The sequence below is a fragment of the Cimex lectularius genome, unplaced genomic scaffold, assembly GCF_000648675.2.
Source record: "Cimex lectularius strain Harlan isolate CLEC.00 unplaced genomic scaffold, Clec_2.1 scaffold279, whole genome shotgun sequence".
Lineage (NCBI taxonomy): Eukaryota > Metazoa > Arthropoda > Insecta > Hemiptera > Cimicidae > Cimex > Cimex lectularius.
In genome coordinates this window covers 216,877-239,673 of record NW_019392827.1, presented here as the reverse complement: position 1 = coordinate 239,673, position 22,797 = coordinate 216,877, and the positions used below count along the sequence as shown (strand labels likewise).

Here is a 22,797-nt window from a genome sequence, read left to right as displayed (position 1 = left end):
TTTTTAATAGTCTTTAAATATTATTTTAATTTCAAATGCAAAATGGTAGCATGCAGTGTCAATGTTTATTAATGAAGCAACAGTCAAACCGCCCCAAATGAACGTCATTAAAAAATTTTTTTTTTGAATTAACACGTTTTTAATTTTAGTAGTTTGTTTAATATAATTGTTATACACAAACTAAATTTTTTAATTACATGAATCATTGACATTAATGAATGGTGTTTAGTGACTGTTGTTTGAGCGAGTACAAATACTGTCTAAAATTTTTATCATTGTATAAATTCACTTTTTCACATCCTACATGTATTTATATAATTTAAACAATGTTTACAAATCCCAGGCCCTGAAGATCTCAAGATCAAAACGGCATGATAAAAAAAATGTTTTTTTTTTAAACCTACATCGCCTGACTACAACTCACAATCTCCAAATAATCAATGGCAATCACTTTTTTTTTAACAGAAAATTAATAATAAGCGTAAGCACCATACATTAGGAAGTGTCAGTATTTAAAAAAAAAGGAAGATTTAATAAATCACAAAACATATAAATATTTCTTTATTAAGTGTTGAACCTGTATAAACTTTTAAGATGTTACACATGATGGAATGACATAAGTTTAGAAAGGCGTATGATTTTTAAACCCAATTGTGATATTATAAAAAACAACTATAGATGGTTCATTGTTCTAGTTTATTGACAGGTGAAATGCTTTATTTCTCTCTTTGTTCTGTTTTTATTCTTCATAGACCCAATCGTGGTTAGATGGAGTCCACTGAACGAGTTCCTTTTCACTGAACCACAAATCAATTTCTTTGGCTGCAGAATCAGGACCATCTGAACCATGAGCCACATTCCTAAAATTCTCAAAGAATTAATTAGAGGAGAAGACGGAGTAGTAAATGTGACTGCTCAACTATTTACCTGCCAACTTGAATGCAGTAATCACCACGGATCGTTCCCAAATCGGAATCCTGAGGGTTTGTGGCACCTAGGAGTTTACGGCCAGTGGCAATAACGTTAAACCCTTCCCAGACCTGTAATAAAATAAATAACCATAACTAAAATTGAAGAAACTCATTGATAAAAAACCCCGTTAAAATGACAATTACACTACTTTACTTAAAAGAACTAGCAAGTTTTAAACAAAATTAACATTAATGTATGTATAACAACTAACAACGTGGATATAAAGTGATTTCCTTACCATAGGGACAACCGGACCGGAATTCATGTATTTGATTAAACCTGGGAAAAACGGTTTGCCGGCAAGATCAGCATAATGTTTTTTAAGATGTTCCTCGGTGGCCTAAAATAAAAGAGAAAATAATTATTGATTAACCAACTCTTATTTTCGGTTATTTCAATGAAGCCTTATTACTAACCCAGACGAATTTCAAGGCGACGAGTTTGAAGCCTTTTTCTTCAAATCTTTTCATTACTTTGGAAACCAAACCTCGATGGACTCCATCGGGTTTCACCATAATAAACGTACGTTCGGTGTTGGACATTTTGGACGTTTTAAACAAAATGTGGTATAAGATAACTACGAACGTGAACGTGGTCGACGGTTAGATCTCTACGTGACCGAAGACCGAAGAGAAAGAACGAGAAGAACGACGGATGGAATGAAGAACGGAAGAAAGAAGTTATGTAGATCTGGGTAGAGAAGCAGAACTGATCGAGGAGGCGCTCGCATGGAGATGACGCAAGAGAAGTAAGTACGATCTAAATATTTTATTTTATTTTTATTAACTTATTTAACGGGAAGCAACACCCTTTTTTATATGTAAAAATTGTATAAAAGTAACAATTTACAAAGTAAACTAAAATTTATAATGAATTAACACACACTGGTGGACAAATTTAACGCACCATTCAAATTTATTTAGTTTAAAATTAAATCTATTATCTTTATACATTAGTCATAGGTAATTAGGAACTATTGTAGTCAAAATAAGCAGTAAATTATCCTATGTATACTTTTGTACTGATTAATCCATTTGCATAAAAAGTTGCATTGTGCCCCCTTCCATTCTGGTACGCCTAAACATCACTTTCAGTTAATCTTTTTCAGTCAGGCATTTGAGTATGATGCAGCCAGTGTGAAGTCACCAGGAGATGGAATGTAATAGGAAGAGTTCTTCGGAACTTGAGGGAAACAGGGCTTCACACTAGAAAGCCAGGCTGGGGTCAACTTAGGTCTGCAGACCAGAGAGACGATATATTCATCCATCATCATGCTCTACGTAACCCAGCCTTATGGGAAATGAGATAAGAAATCTGATAAGACAAGTTTGAAATGTTTCAATTTATTCCAGGATTGTAAGAAGAAGGCTCAATGAAAATAACTTCAGGGCCCGGCACCTAGCTCGAGGACATCTTACCATAGCTCAGAAAATAGCTAGGCTTCAATTCACATGTGAAATGAATTGAACATTGGAAGATTCACGATGAGTACTCTTTACTGATGAGGTGAGAGTTGGCCTCAAATCTTCAGATGGGCTTAATTTGATATGGAGATGCTCAGGAGAAAGGTTTGTCCCTTGCTGTATAGTCCCTTAGGTACCATTCCATGATGGATCATTGATGTTCTCGGTTGGAATTTCCATACAGAGGTACCTACAAGATATAACCGAAAAACATGTAGTGCCATTTGCTCCCCCCACTTCAGTGAGAAATTTTTGCTAATGCCAAGCCCCCATTTTAAATTTTTTTAACACAACCGGGTACAAAATCTAAAATATTTGTATAGACATCAAGATCTTTAATGTCCAAAAAATATTTATATAGATTAGTAGTTATTAGTATTGCATTAAAATAAGTTTTGAAGTAATGTGTTCTTGATTTTCGGCACATTGCAAAATAAATTACATGCAATTAAAAGTACACAAAAAATAAGTCAATTTTTTTACAAAAATATAACTGAAATAGAACATAGAAATTGTTGGAATCAAACAGGTGATATTTAAAAAGTTTTAAAATATTAAAAATATTTTGATATAAATAAGAGATACGTTATTGAGATTAGATATGTAGAAAAATACTATAATTGCAGGTAATATGTACGAATAGATCTTTCATAAACTAAGAAACAAAACAGTGCATAATGCAAAACATTTTTTCATATAATTCACTAATTTTGTGGTCTGCTTGAACAATTAATAGATTACAATTAATTAAGGTTTTTAGTTGAGATGAAAAAAAGTAATGGCACGAGTGGGATTCGAACCCATTCACAATTTTACTCATTCTTAACTTGTTAAGAAATTAAAAAATTACTTAACCTATTAAAATACATTCTTTCCTATTGCTTCCTATTCCTATGTTCCTTCCTCTACCATTCACTCAATTAGTACTCGATGTTCCTCCATCACCATTTATACCTATTATTATATAACTAACCTAACTGAGGGTCAATGGGGTACTCAAATTCCACAATTAACCCTCTTACATTTCACATTCATGCCAATAAATTCATTCATTCTCAACACAAGCTACATAAACAAAACTATCTGTACTATATACAATAGAACAACACTGTTTCCTCCAAAAATCGGAACAGGGGACCCAGATGCTCGCTGCTCAAGCCCAATTCTCAAATCGGGTGGCATTCCTATGCGCTTATGGAGCCAAAGAGTTGCACTATTCAATTAGGTGAGACACATCGACCAACTTTTATCTACATGCCAGACACATTCACGGGCTTTTATTGCTTTTGTTCAGAAGGATTTTATCTTATTAACTCAATTAATTATTTGCCATGACAATGAGCACCAGGAGGAGGAAGATTTCTTGAATATTTATAAATTAATTACCCACATTTTGCTGAATGGTTGAATGATGAATGAGACATGCACAGAGTAGTCTATTATAAAAAGTTCGGAGATGGAAGGTCCATTATCTTAAAAATTAAAACTACACCCACCTAAAAATGCCTCTAAAATTACTTCAGTAATAAAAGGGAGCTTTAAACGTTCATGTAAATCCAAAAAAATAGTGAATTAAATTAAGAAAGCAAAGACTATGAGTGTGTAAGTATAAAATAACTTTTTTGTATAAAATAGATTTTTTTTTAAAGTCAACAAAATTATATGTACGATTATCATGAATACCAACTGGATTTTAGATTGAATAAAAGTTCAAGATTTTAATCTTAATAACTCGGTTATTTCTTTTCCATAGCAACGAGGCCCAGAAGGAAAAACATTTCTTTGATTATTTATAAATTATAGGTAGAAAAACCTTACCTAATAATCATTGTAATGTTGAATGTGTAATTTCTTACTTTGTGGTTTCTAAGTGAAAAAATAAAAAGTGTGTCATTTACATTCAACAGCAGACAAGCTAAGAAGTAGAACTATAAAAACTTAAAAAAGTCAATAAAAATTATCTCTCAAATTAAAATAGACTCATCTAAAAGTAAAGACTGCTATCCTGATTATTGGAAAGATAAAATTAAAATGAAGGTGAGTTCCATTTACGACAGAAGCTGAAAAATAGTACATTTCTATTTTATGATTGTAGAATTGGAATTGTTTAAGTTAATTATTCTGGGAATGGGGTCACTTTAAGCAGCTCGTCTGGAAGGCTTGGAGGCAAATGTGTTGCCTGCACAGGAAATAAACTCCTCGCAATAAAAAAATATGCAAAAATTGGGAATCCTCTTACAGACCTTCCTGAAAAGAAAAAACCCTTCTAACCCGCCTTCGAATTAGCCATGCCCAGCTCAATCATAGTTTTCTCCTTGAAAAATCCCTAATCCTATGTCCAATCTCCCACATCATAATTGATTGTCCTTTATACACCTCTATCAAATCCCCAAGGCCTCCAATCCATACTAGGCAATAATTCAACACCAATAAGGAAGATTTTAGCTTCTTAAGACATCAAACTAATAGATAAAATATAGTTACATATCCTTTCAATTCTTGTTTCCTCTGCCATGTTGTGGTGATGCCCATCCAGGCCTCGGGTGCTGGACAGTCTTGAGCTGCATTAAGGGGTGCCTCCTCAGACTCTGACATCAATGAATCTCCAGTGAGCTCGGAGGTCGAATCAATGGTGACTAGAAAAAAACGGTCCTGGGGATGTAATGAAGTAATTTACATATACTTAATATAGAAATTTTGAACAGGTTTCTAAATTTGACTTAGCAGTTTCAAGTTCAAACTTGAACAACGGTCCTAAGCTGACTGTAAAATGAGCTGTTCAAAAGTTATGAACAGCTCAGCACAATCAGCAGAATTCAGTCCTATTGAGAATGTAAAGACAAAAAGTTCTGTAGCTAATTTAAAATGTACATGGAAAAGAAACATAGTGTAAGAATTCAGGAGGACTTAAACTGAATTATCTTCTGGGCCGCTGAAAATTGGCTTAATTTGGATGTAGAAAAGTCTATTGTGACAAAAAAAAGCTATTCTACCTTTCTTTTGCTCCATTCCTAGGCTAATTTTACTTAGCTATAGCAGTTTTCTTTGTCTTTTTGCTCTGCTTGATGTTCGTCTGCTGCTTCTTAATACTCCCATCTGAATGTTTGTCATGGTTCAAATTTTTTACGATGTTCAGGATGGTCCTCATGGCAGTGCTCAGTAGGGAATATTTCTTATTATTTCTTTTATTTCAATCACTAGGTTGTATTTCTTTCTTCTAGAAGCCCCTTTAGTGCGTGTAAACTCCTAGTTATATCTATTATTATCCACCAATTTAATTACAGCTCTGCTCAAGGGAGCTTGGTGATAAGTTTACACATCCTTTATACCCCTAAACATTGCTTTCATTTTTTTCCTTATCCATGCCTACAACCTTTCCTCACTCTATCTGCCAAAGCCCATCTATTTTATTTCAAATTAATCTCATGCCTGAAGGCACAAAACCAATAAATTTATGTGACTATTGCAAATTAAAAAAGAACATTATTGCAGGATAAGAAATCTGACATAAATAAATTAATAATTGTGATAATGTTATCTAACTCATATAACCAAAACACATTGGCACTTCTCCGCAATTAATGTCTTATTCTGGCCTGATCATAGCTGAAGCAGGACATATGCATCAGCAGTTTAACATCTCCAATCAGTAGCAACATAAGGCCTTTTAAATGGTTAAAAGATTCCTAAAAAATAAAACTCAGATAGTCAATAACCAAATAAAGTTATCATTATTATTATTATTTGGCTTTGTGCGGATGACATCTGCCATATGAAGTTATCATTATTGCCTACAAACAACATGGGTCAATTATCGAATCTGTTAACTTTTGTGCAAAATTCTTTCTCTTATCATTACTCAACCTCCTTTCAGACAAGATATAGAGTTAATCTTACTTTAACAAGCTATATTATCTGTTAGCGTTCTTTAATTAGGAATTTCAGCATTAGCAGTGAGTTGTAATGTGGTCTCGCGTGGAAACAGGTGACTTTTTGTTTACCGAGTTGTAATGTTTACCTCGATCACCTCCAATCATCCTGGTTGACATGAAGAAAAGCCAGCCCAGGATGATCGGATATGATCAAGCTATATTTGTACCATCGGGCAAATTAAACTTTTCAGTTTCTTTCAATATTTGCCCTTCACCCACATCAGCCCAAGAGTCATTGTGGAAATATTTACAATAAATTACTAAAGATACTTTTCATAGTTTTTATGGATCATAAACCCAAAATTGTCTTAAAGTTGGAAGAAGATTTCCCTGGCAGCAAATTGATTTCTAACTTGAAGACTTAAATAATTATTTTTAAGCGCAAGGATTTTTGTAACAACCTTGCCTGAAATTTGACCTCAGAGATGATCGAGCTGAATCTTTGATCATTATTGCCCGAGTTATACCAAGGTGTGACGTGATCAAGTAGGTCCAAATCAATCAGCAGATCTCATCCAAATATAAATATCTCCTTAGTTTTTCAACTTAAATTAGTAAATTAATCTTAAATTAGTTGGTACTCCTTCCTTTGGAACTTTGGAAGTCTGTCCGATCTCAGCCCTTAACCTCTAAAACACCAAATTAGCAGATTGTAGCAATTTTGTCTATCTTCATTGGTTATTTTGCCTTTAAACACATTGAGTTGAAAACGTAAAACTGAGAATGAATGAAATGAGTGCAAAGTTCAAAACACATTTAACAAATTCAAATTTTGATCTTTATTCTGAACGAAAGTTTGTTATCAGTTTGAATCACTTGTCCTCGATGTAACAAAATATTTTGACAACTTTTTATCATTATGTTTACAAAATCATGTTTTGGATTTTGGAACTAATTTGTGCAAAATATGACCTTTTTGCTTTAACCATCTGACAAATCATAGTTATCTAATCTTGGCCGGATATTGCAAACACAGAATTCTGAACATGACAGCTAAATATTTAGATTATCAATCCACTATCTTTAGTTAAAATTTGTACTAGTGCTGATACAATTTCTTTAGCTTTAAAATTTGGGAAATTGTCACAGCTTTATAAGTTTCAAAGTCAATTGCTGGCACCAAGGAAATAAGCAGGGAAAGGCAACTCGCTCACTCCTTCAAATTTAAACCCTAACAAATCCCAGTCCTTATTAATTTCCAATAAACCCATTGGTACAGAGTGAATTTTTTCTCGCAGTTGATCTAAACGGCTAGAACAAATTCAAAATGTACAAAGGTCAAAGTTTAAGAAATTAAAAATTCATTTATACTTCTACAAAATGCAAAGCATGAGCTTTTTTTCTAAACTGATCACCATCCTAGCATTTTCATCACTCTTTATATCCTCTTGGGTAAACATCCTTCACAAGATTTTCATATAATAGTAGATAATCAGCATGATGATGCTTATGAAGTGGGGCAATGTTATTGCACTTGATAATCAGCATGATGATGCTAAGATGTGGAGTTTTTGTTCCCCCAACCACTGCAGCCTTCAGGCATATTGTACTTTCCTAGGTCCTTAATTCAGTCTGTCATCGATCCTTCTTGTAAGGCCACTGACTGTCGTTTCTACCTTTCCTTTCCCTGGTTTTCTTTATACCACATGTTGTCTCCATTGAGCGGTCACTTCACAGTCGAAGTTTGAAAAAGCTAAGGCGTCGAAGAGAATGGAGAGAGATTTAATAATAGAGCTCACACTGTCATGCCACGTAAGCTTGTTGTTAAAAATGACACCGAGATTTTTAAATTTAGAACAAAAATTAATAGGGGAGCAGTGGATATGAGGAGGGGGCAATCTGTACCAATGGGTTTATTGGAAATTAATAAGGACTGGGATTTGTTAGGGTTTAAAAGAGTGCCATTATTTCTTGACCATTAGTTGAGAGATTGAAGAGATCATGGTCGAGAGCTTCGGAGATGTTGCTTATAGGACATTGAATGTAAAGCTTATAATTAGCATAAAGAAGAAATTGAGAGAAAAACTAATGGAAGATCATTTAGAAACAGGGAAAAGAGTAAACAAAGCTGATATTGAGAGAAAAGAGGAGATATATTTCAAAGCTTTAACTCTCTAAGTTTTGTCAGACATAGGAGTAAATGATATTAGTAGCAGTTATTATCAAGGCAAGGCTGATTATTTCCCTTTATGCAAATTAATTATTGAAATTAGGAAACAGTTTGATCACAATCTTTCTTATAATATTAACCCATTTATGTTTCAGTGGTCTAATTGACCAAATTACTTATTTCAGTTAATTATTATTTTTATGTAAGGTCTTGGTTGAAATGAAAAAGTTAGTGTCATGAGAGGGATTCGAACACACAACCTTCGGCTCAATACGCAGCTGCTCTAACCGCTTAAGCTATCATGTTTTCAATCCACTCGGACACCAATTCCCCATCTCAACCTTTTGAATCTTTCGCTCTTTTTGCCATTTCCAATTTCAATTTCAAACCCATTAATACTGATTGCCTATCTCCTCCTTGTATCAACCGCTCCCCTATTAATTTTTGTGCAAAAGTTAAAAATCCATGTCTATTTTTAACTCTAAACTTACATGGCATGACAATGTCTCTTTCTTATAATCTTAATTAATACTAATAAACATCCAATTGTTATATTATTGTAGTTTAATTGTCAGTTTTGGCCATTGGACTGATCACTTGACCTCTGCTGGCAATGGTTATGCAACCATAAGACCTCACTATTCACAAGTCATAGCTTTCATCTGTCCAAGATGATCTGTTATAATTTTAACTTTTTGGCATTTTTTTTTTTAAATTAAAAAAGTGAATAAATGTTAGGCAGCGTTTATAATATTGAATTAAATTAAAGTATGGCATTTATGAACTATAACTTGTAACATATTATTTATTTAATTGATGTTTTATCTTCATTTTGAGAGTTGTGTTTATGACAGTTTATGTATTATTTTTGTTTTTTATTTAATTTTATTAGTTTATGTTTTAAACTTGCTTTTTGAAAAAAAAATTCTCTTACCATTTTAGCTTCTAGAAAAAATATTACTGTAGTTGAGATAACTCTTGTCATTGGATCTCAAGCCTTTTTAAGTTAATTGACTTATAAATACGTAATTTCCATCGATTTTACCTCATTTTAAATTAAAAAATTGACAATTTTGGGCCCTTTTTTAACGTATGCGTCTTCTCCTCTCGATCGATTCCGACTCCATCGATGTAGTCGCATTGAAAATTAAATCGCGGGGATCAATCAGGATTCCAGGACCCTGTTATCAACAAGTTCTGGACAATCTGCGATGATGCTTATCCTATTCTTGAAAAAAAGACGTCCCCCCATGTAAGAAAACAGCGAGGACAGGCGGACCTCCGAAGCCCCGAGGTCGAACGAGTCCGATGAGATTGCCGTAGATCTCTTTCTGGATCCTGACTGTAAGACCACAAACCCCAGACATGGACCCTCAGAGAACAAGTAAGGACGAGGACTTTGGAGGCCGGAAGCTTGAGAAACTTGTTGATTTAAAGCTTTCCTTGTTATGTGATTCACAGTGGGAATGATCCTATAAACCAAAGGTGGAAGTTTGCATGTTTCTCCTCTTAACTGTCAATAATGAATGCTGCTAAAGCTTCGACTAATAAACTAGCTTTATTGAAAGGTAAACCTATTTGCTTTTTGATAACGTATTGAGAAACTGTTTACCTTATGTCGTTAACATTGTGAAACGACTGTTTCGCTTCAAACATGTTTGAACTGAATGCCTTGCTTTTACTGATGGTCGCAGTATTTCTCTTTATATATCCATGCTTTTATTTATTTCTAGGTAAAGCCATTTCAACGTCGACTCCATCTTTCACAATACGCTACAATGCTGAGGATGAGGAAGTTGAACAGCTTTACGACTCCCCCAAGATCGGTAAGCCAATCGACAGTTTGTAACAAACCATCCATATGGTTCGATCATACCCCTTGCTAAGTGTAGATAATCAAGATCCATTTTGTTTAAAACCTATAGAAAAAGCTGTTGGATTAATTTTTTAATAATTGTTCATAAAAATTTGAAAAAGCTGCATCTACACTGATGACTACCTAACAAGGATTTAATGATGATTGTGAAAAGTGGTAAGAGCAATCGAGATTTCTGGTGGTCCTAAACCGCTGTAGACCTACTGGATGGTAGAGCAAGGCACACCCAGGATGGTTATATAATGGACGCTATGTCTGTCATTAGCCAGAACTTTAAGGGAAAAAAATCATTTTTTACTTAAATTTATTTTGTTATCAAAAAAAGGTCAAAGCTCTGAAAAGGATGAATTGAACAGATATTCTTTATTTTTAATCTAAAGAGTGTAAAGGGATGAGTAATACTATAAAAATAAACAACAATTAATGTTCTATTTATGTATTAAGTCAATTATTAATATTTATTAATTCGTTTACATTTTAGTGGTCAATTGACCAAGTTAATTCTTTCAATTAATTATTCTTTGTATGTAAGATCTTGGTTGAGATAAAAAAGTCAGTGTCACGAGTGGGATTCGAACCCACGATCTTCGGTTTGATACGCCGCTGCTCTACCACTTGAGCTATCGTGACTTCGATCCACTCGGACACCAACTTCCCATCTCAACCTACAACCGCTAGAATGTTCCCTCTTTTTGCCATTTTCAAACTATTAATTAATAATATTTATTAAGTATTTAAGGAGTAATATTTAATAAATAAAAGAAATATCACTTCACTAAACAGAGAATCCAATCCTGATTACACGACATTTGAAAATGGCAAAAAGAGGGAAAATTTGAACGGATGTAGGTTTTTTCATACTGTTACCAATTAAAAAGCCATGGGCTACGCCGACATTCTAACCCAGAACCGCTAGCCTGGTGAATACAAGTCAGACACTGTAACCACATTGTCTCTGCAGTCCCCTTTTAATTCCATCTACCTCTTATAATGTGGTTAAGGGATAACATGCAGTGGTAGAAGCTTGCCCAGGTTTATTAACAAAAAAAAAAAAAAAAAAAAAAAAAAAAAAAACTAATTGAAAATTAAATTAACGCACATATATTTTCTGCCAATTACTTGAGTTGAAGTCAAAATAAAAGTAAATATATATTAAAAAAAACAAAAAAAACATGGTTTTTGCAGTTTATCAAACAATAAACTAGCGATAGTCAAATGATGAATCCTTCTGAAGTTGAAGCGTTTGGCAATCAAGAAGTAGCCAAGTCAGGATGTTGTTCATCAGTTGAGCGTAGATTCCACACAGCAAACCATCCGTCAGTATTCCTTGGGCCAATCCTCCCCAATTTTTTGTTTTTGTTTTACAAATATTCACAAGTAAAATAAAAAATTGCAGTGCTGGGATTTAAACCCAGAAATGCTAGCCTGGCAAATACGAGTTACACTGTTACCTCTTTGTCTCCAGTCCCCTTTTAAGTCCAACTACCTCATTAGAGTTGCAGACAAGCAGTTAGACCACTTTTTTTTCCAAATATTCACAAGTAAAATACAAAAGCAATGCTAGGGTTTGAACTCAGAAGCACTAATCTGGCAAATATATAAATAGTTGCAGTGACCACTCGACCTCCGCAGTCCCCTTTTAAGTCCAACTACCTCTTTCGAGGTGTAGACAAGGAATCAACCACTTTACGATATTTTTTAATTTTTTTACAAATATTCACAAGTAAAATAAAAATTGCAATGCTGGGATTTGAACTCAGAACTGCTAGCCTGGCAAATACAAGTCAGGTGCTGTAACCATTCGGCCTCCTTGGTCCCCTTTTAAGTCCAGCTACCTCTTTAAAGTTGTAGACAAGGAATCAAACCACTGTACAACATTTTATTATTATTATTATTTATTTACAAATATTCACAAGTAAAAAAAAACTGCATTGCTGAATTTGAACCCAGAACCGCTAGCCTGGCAAATATCGGTCACTTTAACCGCTCTGTATCTGTGGTCCCCTTTTAAGTCCAGCTACCTCTTTAGAGTTGTAGACAAGGAATCAAACCACTGTACAATATGTTATTATTATTATTTTTTTACAAATATTCACAAGTAAAATAAAATTGCAATCCTGGGATTTGAATTCAGAACCACTGGACTCCCTAATAACAGATTTTATATAAATGTTAATTAATAATTGAACAATGAAATTATATTGTGCATTTATTGTTAGGTATATGTTAAAACAAGGGACAAGGCAAAGAAGTTAGAAAATATAATTGGTTTATCGAATGTACATATTGAGAAATTGTTACTTTTTAACTCTTATCTACTGTTAAAATCACTCATCATTGTTTTATCTTTGTGGGTAAGAATTCAGAAAAAAATTAACTACAGATTATGCTTACATGATTCGACCAGTTGTAACTGTAATTTTGTAAAAGGCAAAATCAAAATGATCAAATTTAAACAATTATTTAGTCGAGAAATTGTTAGCATAGTCCGTATTTGTACAGAGATTACTCGCTGTTGACTCAAAAGGAAAGGGAAGTTTTCAAATCTGATATTTTAGTTCAATAAGAAATTCAGTTTATGTAAATTGTACTGTTTGTGAAGATGTTTCTGTCCAAATTTATTTTTGCAACATCAGGAAAAGGTTAGACTAAAATGGAAACAAAAAGGCTGTACAATATTGCTCTTTATTATTTTACTATGTCATCAATTATATTTCATCTAATCTTTTGAAATTATAGCTTTGATAATTTGATATCTATCAATATTTAATGATGTCCTCTTCTGGCACTGAGTTTAAGTGTTTGGAATAAATGTTGTTTCAATGTTTTAGAAGTATTCGTTGCATTTTCTTTTTTCGACTATATTTGAAGAAAAGAAAGATCAAAAATGGTATTTTACAGATTATTCTATTGTTGAAGTAATTTAGCTGAATATAATGTCTCTTTTTCTTCATTGTTTTATTTATTTAAAATTCAGAAGCTTCAAAATTGATAAATAATTAAATTTAAGTTATGTGTGTATAATAAGCTCTAAAAATATGCACTGGGTAAACAAGATTTATCTCTATGATAATAATAGTGGAAGTATTTATTTAAGCACTTAATATACAACACAATATTTTATTATATTAAACCATACATAATGGTCATAATTGATTGTATAAATTATTTTAATTAATTACACTTTTTATCTAAGGTCTTGGTTGAAAGTGGCTCCAGGCATGTGGTATTCGCCGAATGCAAGCAAAGGTTTGCCGAATCCCAACTAGTGGGGATGGGTGATCGGTTAGATTGAGCCGAAGGTCATAGGTTCAAATCCCACTCACGACACTTTCATCTCGACCAAAACCTTAGAAAGTACAATTAATTAAACTAAAATTTTATGTGTATGCCTGGGGGCATTTTTTTCTTAATATGTCCACTTTTTGATAAATGCGTTATTAATTATTGTACTCGAATGTTTTCTTTATTATCAGGGGAAGCTCACAGTGATAACAGCAGTCCTCAATCAACACCACTCACTGAAAAAAAGAACAAAGATTCTCTCTTGCTTTCGAAGACCAGTAAACGGTCTGGCAGCTTGGAAGAAGCCGGATCACCGGAGCCATGGCGCCTTTTCACGGAGATAAGGGGCCGTATAACAAAGACAGTCGAGGAAAAGATAGAAGAGATGAATAGGAAAAAGAAAAAGAAAAAGGACATGCTAAAGCCGAATTCGAGCTTGAGCGACTCAGAGGAAAAATCAGAGCCGTCTCTATTCGACAGCTCATCTCCTGAAAAGAGCACCTCTGAAATAGTATCGACGACGGAAAAACTAGAGGATACTGCCGATTCGGACCTAGGCGATGTTAGCGACACAGAAATCAGTCTTAATTCGGATAGGGCCACTACCCCAGTTGCTTTAGAAGTATCGAACATTCTACCAGGCTTAGAGACCAAAGATATCTCCTTGCCATTCCTTCCAGAGAAAAGGAGATTATCAGCTGTTTTTAGGAATAGACAGAAAGTCAAACACAGGCGAAAGGTGAGTAATATTGTTATTTTATTTAATTAAATTTTATGGTTTGATTTTATCATTTTTTAACATTTCACTCCCTTAAACTTAATAATATATTTCTTAATTATATGTACATATTGTAGGTATATTTTTGGTTATACCAAATTTATAAAAATGTTCTTTAGTCACAATTATGCTTACATGTATGATGAAAATTCCTGTCAAATACCCGTTGTTAATTGAAAACCTATATAAGTTAATTGCAGTGAATTTATGTTAAGAAATTAAAAGTTAAGAATGAAGCCTCATAAATTGAGGAATGTTTTGATTTCAAGGTGTCCAGGAGTGATAAAATAGAAGTAGCCGTGGATGCTTTGGATGTGGTCGAGAAGAACGATACCGGAAGCTCACTTTCCCTGGTAAATAATGGTTCGGCCAAATCGAAAGTCATTCTCTACAGAAAGAAAGTCGCATCTTCTATAATCGGCTGCATTTTTACCGCTATTATCGGGATTATGCTGATGTGTGACATTCCTCTATTTTTAGTAAGTTGAGATTTATCCATGTTAGCTGTAACAATTTCTAACGGCTTTGTGTCTTCAGATAGGGTTTTTTATTGGTGCCCTGGTTTGCCTAACAGTAGTTTTGTGGACAGACCACTTGTTTGACTGGGTTTTTGAAACACGTCCAGAATTTTTATACTTGCATGGCTATTACAAATATTCCAATGTACCTTTACTGTCCGACAACATGGTTTCCCAAAATGACAAGCCTGAGGAATGTTTATACACAGTAAGTTTCGTTATAAAACAATAAAGCCCATTAAAAAAAAGAGAAAAAATGGTTTTGAAATTATTCCTTTTATTTCAAGGGGTGGATGAACGAGTTTCCACATGAATACAAGCCTGACATCTACCATATTTCACAAACCGAGACTATTTACGTTAAACTAACAGGTTCATCTTTGAAACTGTGCACTCCAAAATCAAAAATTCCAAAAAGAGCGATGTGGAACGAGCCTGAGCACAATATGTTGTTTAATATGGAAAGGACATATGACATTAGGAATTGCAGCATTCGACTTTTACCAGAAGGGCTTGTACAAAAACGGTAGGATTTTTTTATTTTAAAAAATCCACAAATTTATTAAAACATATCCTTATTTATTGCAGTCTATGGAGTAAGAAATATCCAATTTGTATTGACCTTCTGCCAAACTCTCATAAGAGTACTAAGTTTAACGACAAGGGAGATATAATTGAAGACGCTGCACCTAAAGACACACTTCTGTCACCATTGCCAAAAGACTCACCAGTACGAGAAAGTAAGAAGGATTTAATTTTAAAACCAATACGTAAATAATTTCTATGAAACATAAATAACAAATTAATTTCTTTAAAAAAAGACATTAAAGGTTAGATTGAACTTTTCATCAAAGAAAAATCTTTAGTTATAATAGGTGAAGGAGGTTCAAAGAAACGCAAATGGGTTCACAATTTATTTAAAAAATTAAGAAAAGATGAGAAGTTTGATAGTGAAATGACACTCCTTGAAGAATTGGAAGAGCAAGATGTTTTTCTTAGTGATTTAGGTAAAATGTAAAAAGGAAAAACGTATTTTTTGTTTGTGATTCAGTCAAATATCAGCTACTGCTTATGGGGTTGCGGATACGTAAACTTACAAACAACGCTGTTTCATAAATAGAATCGTGTCTTGTTAAAAAACGCTTGCTTACGCATTGTGAAGGTTTATTTAATTAAATGTTGTGAATTAAACTAATTATCTGTTCTTATTTATTGATTATTTATAAGTTATTTTAAACGCACCTGTTTTGCAGATTTGGGGGCACTGGAGGTTGAACAGGAAGCCCAGATTGACTGTGAAGTAAGTTTTTTGGCACTGTATATATATATTATCCTAGGCAGAGTTAACAAATTTTTGAACAAAGTTTTTTGTAATTTGGTCATTACCAATCATCAGACATTCTTGTCAGACCCAGCGAGTGAAAGCAGACCAAAATGGCTAGTAACGACCAAATTACAGGTTCAAAACCCTACGGACTACACTAAAAACATTAACAGCGTGATTTAATGTAACTTAATTAAAAAATAAAATGATGTAATTGTCATTCCAGTAGAACTACTAATCATAATGCATAACACCAAATAAACTGCATTCCTAATCAATTTTTTATTACAAGCATTTCCTTATTTGTTATCTATTATTGTTTTCATTTTACAGTTTTTTTTTAAACCTTGATAAACAACTTTTAGATGTTGCCAAAAAGTAATACGCCTTATCAGGGAGAGTCAAATGAAGAAGAAGAATTCGATGATGATGATTTTAAAGATTATGTCCAAGTTTCACCATCGCTCGTGAACAAAAATAACATCTATTTATTCACCCGAACTGACCGCGAGAAAGATTTATGGTAAGTCAAGCCAGTTATTACTAACATTACATTTTATAATTTCATTCAGATGAATTTCTCCACATATTTTTTTTATTAAACTCAAAATAAAATTTGGTTTTGAGGTTTAAAAAATCCTGCTTTATCAGGGATATAAGTAGGGAGATGCAATATAGACACCTTCCATTAGTACAAACCCTATATTACATTCTGGAGTAATTAAAAATCATCGACCTCGGAAGGTCGACTTGTTTGATGCTATCCTTGTGCATATATAAAGTGGAGGTTTATGGGCTGACAAACCGGTTGAACCTGTCCCGTTCTCACCAACAACTTACTTTTACTCTCTTAGTTGTCATACACTCACCCCAGAGTACTTGATATTCTTCGTGGCAGTTTAAACAATCCTTCTTTTCATGCTTACTAAATCCATTACAGTTCTGATTGACTAATTAACTTTTTCAATTAATTAATCTTTATGAAAGGTATTGGTTGAGATAAAAATAAATTACATTCATTTTGGAATGAAGTATTTCACTCACTTTGATGGTACATGTACTAAAGTTGTACAAAAATTTCTACAGAACAATATATCTGAATATTGCAAATCTCAATCTTCAGCCATCCTCACTGTAATTTATAATAAATAAATTAAAGGTAAACAGTTGGGTTAATTTGTTGAATAATTTTTTTATTTATAATCTCACCATACTGCACCTCACGATCTCCAAATAATTATTTATAATATGAAGAATTGTTAACAATAAATTCTGATTTTTTTTCATACACAATTTATACACAATATTACAATGGTAAAGGATAAGAAGAGCTTTATTTAAATAAACAATAATAATTTAAATTAATTATACCTTTTATCTTAAGTCTTGGTTGAGGTGAAAAAGCTGGTGTCACAAGCGGGATTCAAACCCCCAGAGGAGATCGAAGTTGTTGCGTGTATGAGCCAAATCCCGCTTGTGACACCAGCTTTTTCGTCTCAACCAAGACCTTAGATATATAAATATTACATGTATTTCTTATAAATACATATATGGATTAATAATTTGGTATTAAAAGCATAATTTTTTATATTTTTATATTTTATATTTTATTTTATTATTTTTTTATGGCCTTTTGATCATATGATGTATATTTGGAGAAGTTATAAGATGTTGTGCTTATTTTTTGGGGGGAAGGGGTACGTGACAAAAAGGCCAGGGATGATGGTGGGATTTGAAACTGCGACTGAGGGTTCTATGAGCTGAAATCTCACGTGCTAACGTGGCTACCACGGTCTCCCAAAAACATACAAAAAACATACAAAATAATGTATTAAAAGCATACATTATTTTTCAAGATAACCTCCTTTGGAAATACATTTTTTCAAGCAATTTGGTAGGTTTTAGAGCCATGCATCATCTTGGAATCACTGTTCCTCTACAGTTTTTTTTTGTTTTGCTTTTTAAAGTGTCCCTTTGGGTATCTCTTTAAATGAAAATTGCACTATTATAGGTAGGATGGTCAAAGTGTGTTGAAAGCTTCTGGTAGACTTGCAAAGTCTCAACTTCCGTTCTGCTGTCAATAGGCGAGGATCCTATGTCACGATGTTTTAACAATTCCCAACTAGTTCTGCCAATTGCCTTCAATGAGGTCAATATTGCAAGAATATTCTCTTCTGTAATGCCGTCCCGAGGACAACTAATCGTGTTCCTCATTTTCTACTTGTTCACATCCTTTCTTGAACTTCTTACATCAGGCAAACAGTTGAGCCATAGACAGTGTTTGTTTCTTGAACTTAGGAGTCAAACTTTGATGAATATCTGCACATATGAGATCTGTTGCTCTGAGGGTTACTGTTAGGAGACCACTGGCTTTACTCAACCATGACATCCCTACCAATGAACTCTAAAAGTGGCCGCCCACTCACTTTAAAATTATGCTCTCAGAAAAGTCTCGTTCAAATTTGATGTACCCTGAAAATTTCATTCTTTTTTGTAGGTTCAGAAGACTTGTAGCTGCTACAGGGTATAAAAGTTGGCTTGACAATGTCAACGAAGACAACGCAAAAGAAGTCGAAGAAAAACTCAAAGATGAACAGGTCAAACGAAAAAAGGTTCTTGACGATTATCTCAACTACATGAAACAAGTTGGAAATATGAAAATCCACGAGGTAAAAAGCGAAAAATGTTGGTTCGTTTCTTTCATCAACGAACAAAATTTTTTTTCCTTTTAGGAATTGGATACCAGTTTTGTTTTTGACAACTTGGACTCAAGCTTTTTATGGCTGAACCTCTTTATCGCACGTGTTTTATACGATCCGATGAAGAACTCACACTGGGTTGGGATGATTCAGGCGAAAATCTCACGCAAGTTAGCTGTTATCAAGGTTTTATTTCTTTGACTTGTATAATTAATTCGTATAGAATGAAAAATTATTTAGGATATTTTATCTAGGTGCCAAGTTTCATGGAAAGGTTCAACCTCTCGCAAATAGAGTTCACCAAGTCTGTTCCAGTACTCGAGCGAAGCTGGAAGCCCAAGATGAACGAGGATGGCCTCTGGGTTGAGCTCGATGTCTCTTACCAGGGAATCTGCAGGATGACGATAGACACAAAGATCAACCTGATGAAGCTCAAACTTGTCGCAAGCAGGGATGCTGATTATATTGCAAATCAAGAAAGCGGTGATAAGTATGTTTTTTCTTTTTTGAAAATTAGACCATTCCTAATTAATTTGGTCTGTTAGGAATAAATCAGCGTATTTAGACAGTTCTCAAGAAGATAGTGCTGAGACATCCTGTGAGGAAGATGACGATCCAAAGAAACCATCGAAACCAAGCAAAGCTTTAATGGTCATTGATAAAATTGCAGCTTCAAAAATGTTTCAGCAGGTTTGTTATTGATCTATTTTGCTCGATTCAGAACAAAAAATGTTTTATTCTTTGATGAAAAAAAAAAGAAAAAAAAAGTGGTTTTAATGTCAGGCTTAATAGTTTAAAATTTTGAAATGAATCTTACTTTTTGAAAAGTAAAATTTTTAAAGCAAGAAAACAACTTTTTAGTTTTATTATTTTTGTTAATTAATTATTACTTAGTACTTTGTATTAATTACAAACAACAAATACAAACCTTTTATATGTGGTAATAAATTCATTTTTTTTTCTGAATAAAATTTTCTAGCATTTTATAAATTCATTTTTTTATCTAAAATTTTCTAGCATTTTATAAATTCATTTTTTTATCTAAAATTTTCTAGCATTGTATAAATTCATATTTTTTTTGGAATCTAAAATTTTCAAGCATTGTATAAATTCATTTTTTTTTTATAATTTAAACAACAAGGCCCTGAAGATGATCTCAATAAAGATCGAAACGTTGGCATGATAAAGAAAATGTTTTTCTAAAACCGAAAAAAATGGATCATGATATAATTCATTACATACAATTATTTATATATTATGTAAAAGAAAAATCATATTACCGTTGCAGTTTTCATCAGATTTGCTTTTTGTTCCCAGGTGACGGATAATAAACTTGTGAAGAAAGCAATGGAAAACGTATCAAACACGACGATATCTCTTAATGTGGAAGTGCGCAGCCTCGTCGGCACGGTTGTCCTGAACATACCTCCTCCACCATCAGACCGACTCTGGTTAACATAATGATCCATTTTAAAACCCTAAATACAATAATAAAATGAATGAATTTCAGGTATGGTTTTAAACCGAACACAAAGCTCGAGTTGAGCGCAAAGCCAAGAGTTGGCGACCACGGCATCAATATGGGATACATAACAGGACTTATAGAGAAAAAATTATACCAGGAGTTTCAGGTATTTTATTTTTTAAATCACAAAAAATCTTATTGTAAGTCTTATTTTTCAATTTAGAAAATCCTCTTCATGCCAAATATGGATGATCTGCTCATACCAATAATGTCCCGGGAGAAGCCTTTTTAATTGTGTTTGCCAATACCTATATGAGATCTAATTGCTGAAATAAAATAGAGAATGCAGTATCTTTATGTCGGATATATTACAAAAAAAAAAAAAAAAATGTGATAAGAGTAATTTTGGACTGTATTATGGCATTTATCTCACGGTGGTTCCATATTTGTTTTACAATTGTTCACTTATTTTTTTTATCTATGAATTATTTAAAAAAAAAAAAAAGCCAAATGTTATGTGTATATAGAAAAAATTGAGTACTATTGAGTATCCATTCATGATTGTATAAAAATGAAGAGAAAAAGTGCATTCCTTGTTATTTACACTAATGAATTTTCAAAAACTTCATATGCACAATAAAAAATACACCTTTTCTATTAAAATAAATAAATAAATAAAATGTGATAAAAAGATGTTTTACTGCATTGCCTGAAAGACAATAGTAGTCTCTTTTTATTTCATACTTTTTAAATATTCATCATAAAAATTGTAATTCTGACTTTTCTCAATATGTTTTTATATTTGAATAATCTGTGATTTAAAAGAAAAAAATCTTCCTTAAAACATTAATCTTCCTTTTAAATTTCAATATTTATTTCAATATTTACAATGATTCTCAGTGTTTTTAAACAAAATATGGTTGTAAAAAAAAGTTTTTATTGATTCTTTTGTTTAGCCTCTTGATTTTATTTATTGTGAATTCCTTCCTTAAATTGTATTGTTCTTTAAATCCTCCTACCCTTAAGATAATTATGAATTAAAATTTATACCCGATTATGAAAGTTCTACATTTTAATCTAAGTCGTTCAAATATTCATGTGATATACAAGGGAAAGTTAATATATGAAATTATTTTTTAAGTACCGTTTCTTGTATTTCATTTTTTCTCTTTGAACTTGATGTTTGATCTAAGATAATGTTCTATTAATAAGTAATTTTCCACCAAATGATATTCCAAAGAAATGATTTTTTTAACTATAAGATCACAAATTTTCATCAGCGCATCATTTCTGAATTTCTATTGAAATTACTGGTTTAAAATAATAATAAAGTTTACTTTTTATTTAATTAGTTATCTGTTCATTAATAATTATTATTTCCAATTTTTATTCAAAGACAGAGGAGAAAAATTAGTGTCCTGAGCGGAGGATCTTCCTATTACGCATTTTCCGAAGCTCGTGGGGTCCAGTCCTGCTCATGACACTAATTTTTCTTCTCAACCATCTTTACATAAATTGAAAGTTTATTTTATTTATTTATTTATTTTTTTATTCATTTACAAAGTTGAACATTTTGGTCCACCATGTGTTGTGGTCAAGATAGAAGGTTTTCATTATTATTAGTAATTCTTATAAAAAAATATACATAATTGTTAAATTTAATACTTAAAAATTATAATTTTAATTTTAAAAATGATAAAGTTATAATTAATTTAAAATATTTATATATTATAGAAAAGATTGTGAAACAGAAAGTGTAATGTATTTTTATTGTGTACTCTGTGATAGGTATTTACATGAGAATATTTTGTATTGATTGTTGTGCAGTGAAAATATTTTTGTGGTTTATTTTATGAATAAAGTTTCCATTTATGTTCCTACAAACCAAAGGAAACATTTTGTCAATGTATTCCCAATACATAGTCCATTCCATACGTGTGATTATTGGAAAATAGAAAAATTGAGGAAGAAAAGGTTATTTTTGGGTGATCTCTGACCACTTAAAAAACCAACTTTTAATTAAATATTGATTAGGGAAGAAAGAGTCTATTTAGAAAAAAAAGTATTACAAAGTAGTTCAAGTCTGCTCTATTCTCACAGTTTTGGCTTGTTAAATGCATTATGCTTCTTGCCATGTTTGGTTTTTTACTAAAGGTACTCGATGAACTCAGACATAGATCCATTTGAGAGTCAAATTTTGCCGGTACTGATGTCAAGAGTTTCTCACAAGCTACTCTATTGATTTTCTCGCAAAAACTCTCAAGCGATATAAAATCATAGTGCGTTAATTATTGTACAAATTTTTCCGTTTTTGCAAAATAAAAGAAGAAATGGCAAGGCACTACCTCGCAGAGTGTGATAGGTATGCTAGGTAT

The 22,797-nt window shown here is 32.6% G+C and overlaps 3 protein-coding genes across 7 annotated transcripts; 1 reads left to right on the top strand and 2 right to left on the bottom strand.

The window, feature by feature from the left end:
- Positions 1–544: 544 nt before the first annotated feature.
- On the bottom strand, positions 545–1,648 carry LOC106662865 (nucleoside diphosphate kinase). The gene is made up of 4 exons (XM_014387281.2): positions 1,389–1,648; positions 1,211–1,312; positions 928–1,040; positions 545–860 (listed from the first exon to the last, which is right to left on the bottom strand). The coding sequence occupies exons 1-4, from the start codon at positions 1,512–1,514 to the stop codon at positions 740–742; spliced, it is 462 nt and encodes a 153-aa protein (XP_014242767.1). The 5' UTR covers positions 1,515–1,648; the 3' UTR covers positions 545–739.
- LOC112127452 lies at positions 1,521–16,532 on the bottom strand. Of its 3 annotated transcripts, none has more exons than XM_024228468.1 (3): positions 16,177–16,532; positions 4,920–5,087; positions 1,521–1,731 (listed from the first exon to the last, which is right to left on the bottom strand). In XM_024228468.1, the coding sequence occupies exons 1-3, from the start codon at positions 16,315–16,317 to the stop codon at positions 1,525–1,527; spliced, it is 516 nt and encodes a 171-aa protein (XP_024084236.1). In that variant the 5' UTR covers positions 16,318–16,532; the 3' UTR covers positions 1,521–1,524. The 3 variants fall into 3 exon arrangements, with proteins under 3 accessions (XP_024084236.1, XP_024084237.1, XP_024084238.1); XM_024228469.1 differs by lacking the exon at positions 16,177–16,532 and adding an exon at positions 9,412–9,561; XM_024228470.1 differs by lacking the exon at positions 16,177–16,532 and adding an exon at positions 6,769–6,873 and having other exon boundaries at positions 4,920–5,071.
- LOC106662845 (testis-expressed protein 2) lies at positions 9,642–21,215 on the top strand. 3 transcript variants are annotated; one of them, XM_014387253.2, is made up of 18 exons: positions 9,642–9,861; positions 9,939–10,045; positions 10,211–10,303; positions 13,830–14,377; positions 14,686–14,895; positions 14,954–15,142; positions 15,222–15,460; positions 15,523–15,674; positions 15,801–15,941; positions 16,188–16,234; positions 16,624–16,781; positions 18,756–18,927; positions 18,991–19,143; positions 19,212–19,447; positions 19,503–19,647; positions 20,275–20,408; positions 20,468–20,588; positions 20,646–21,215. In XM_014387253.2, the coding sequence occupies exons 2-18, from the start codon at positions 10,000–10,002 to the stop codon at positions 20,712–20,714; spliced, it is 2,853 nt and encodes a 950-aa protein (XP_014242739.1). In that variant the 5' UTR covers positions 9,642–9,861; positions 9,939–9,999; the 3' UTR covers positions 20,715–21,215. The 3 variants fall into 3 exon arrangements, with proteins under 3 accessions (XP_014242739.1, XP_014242753.1, XP_014242745.1); XM_014387267.2 differs by lacking the exon at positions 15,801–15,941 and having other exon boundaries at positions 20,646–21,214; XM_014387259.2 differs by lacking the exon at positions 9,939–10,045 and having other exon boundaries at positions 9,646–9,861.
- Positions 21,216–22,797: the final 1,582 nt, after the last annotated feature.

Coding starts and splice junctions, on each gene's coding strand:
- LOC106662865 (XM_014387281.2), bottom strand. CDS start 1,514: ATGTCCAACACCGAACGTACGTTTATTATGGTGAAACCCGATGGAGTC. Junction 1,041..1,210: donor CCGGTCCGGTTGTCCCTATG/GTAAGGAAATCA, acceptor ATTTTATTACAG/GTCTGGGAAGGGTTTAACGT. Junction 861..927: donor TACTGCATTCAAGTTGGCAG/GTAAATAGTTGA, acceptor TGAGAATTTTAG/GAATGTGGCTCATGGTTCAG.
- LOC106662845 (XM_014387253.2), top strand. CDS start 10,000: ATGAATGCTGCTAAAGCTTCGACTAATAAACTAGCTTTATTGAAAG. Junction 10,304..13,829: donor TTACGACTCCCCCAAGATCG/GTAAGCCAATCG, acceptor CTTTATTATCAG/GGGAAGCTCACAGTGATAAC. Junction 19,144..19,211: donor GCAAGTTAGCTGTTATCAAG/GTTTTATTTCTT, acceptor TATTTTATCTAG/GTGCCAAGTTTCATGGAAAG.
- LOC112127452 (XM_024228468.1), bottom strand. CDS start 16,317: ATGACCAAATTACAAAAAACTTTGTTCAAAAATTTGTTAACTCTGCCT. Junction 5,088..16,176: donor CCCCCAAATCTGCAAAACAG/GTGCGTTTAAAA, acceptor TTACATCCCCAG/GACCGTTTTTTTCTAGTCAC. Junction 1,732..4,919: donor AACAAGAATTGAAAGGATAT/GTAACTATATTT, acceptor TAAAATATTTAG/ATCGTACTTACTTCTCTTGC.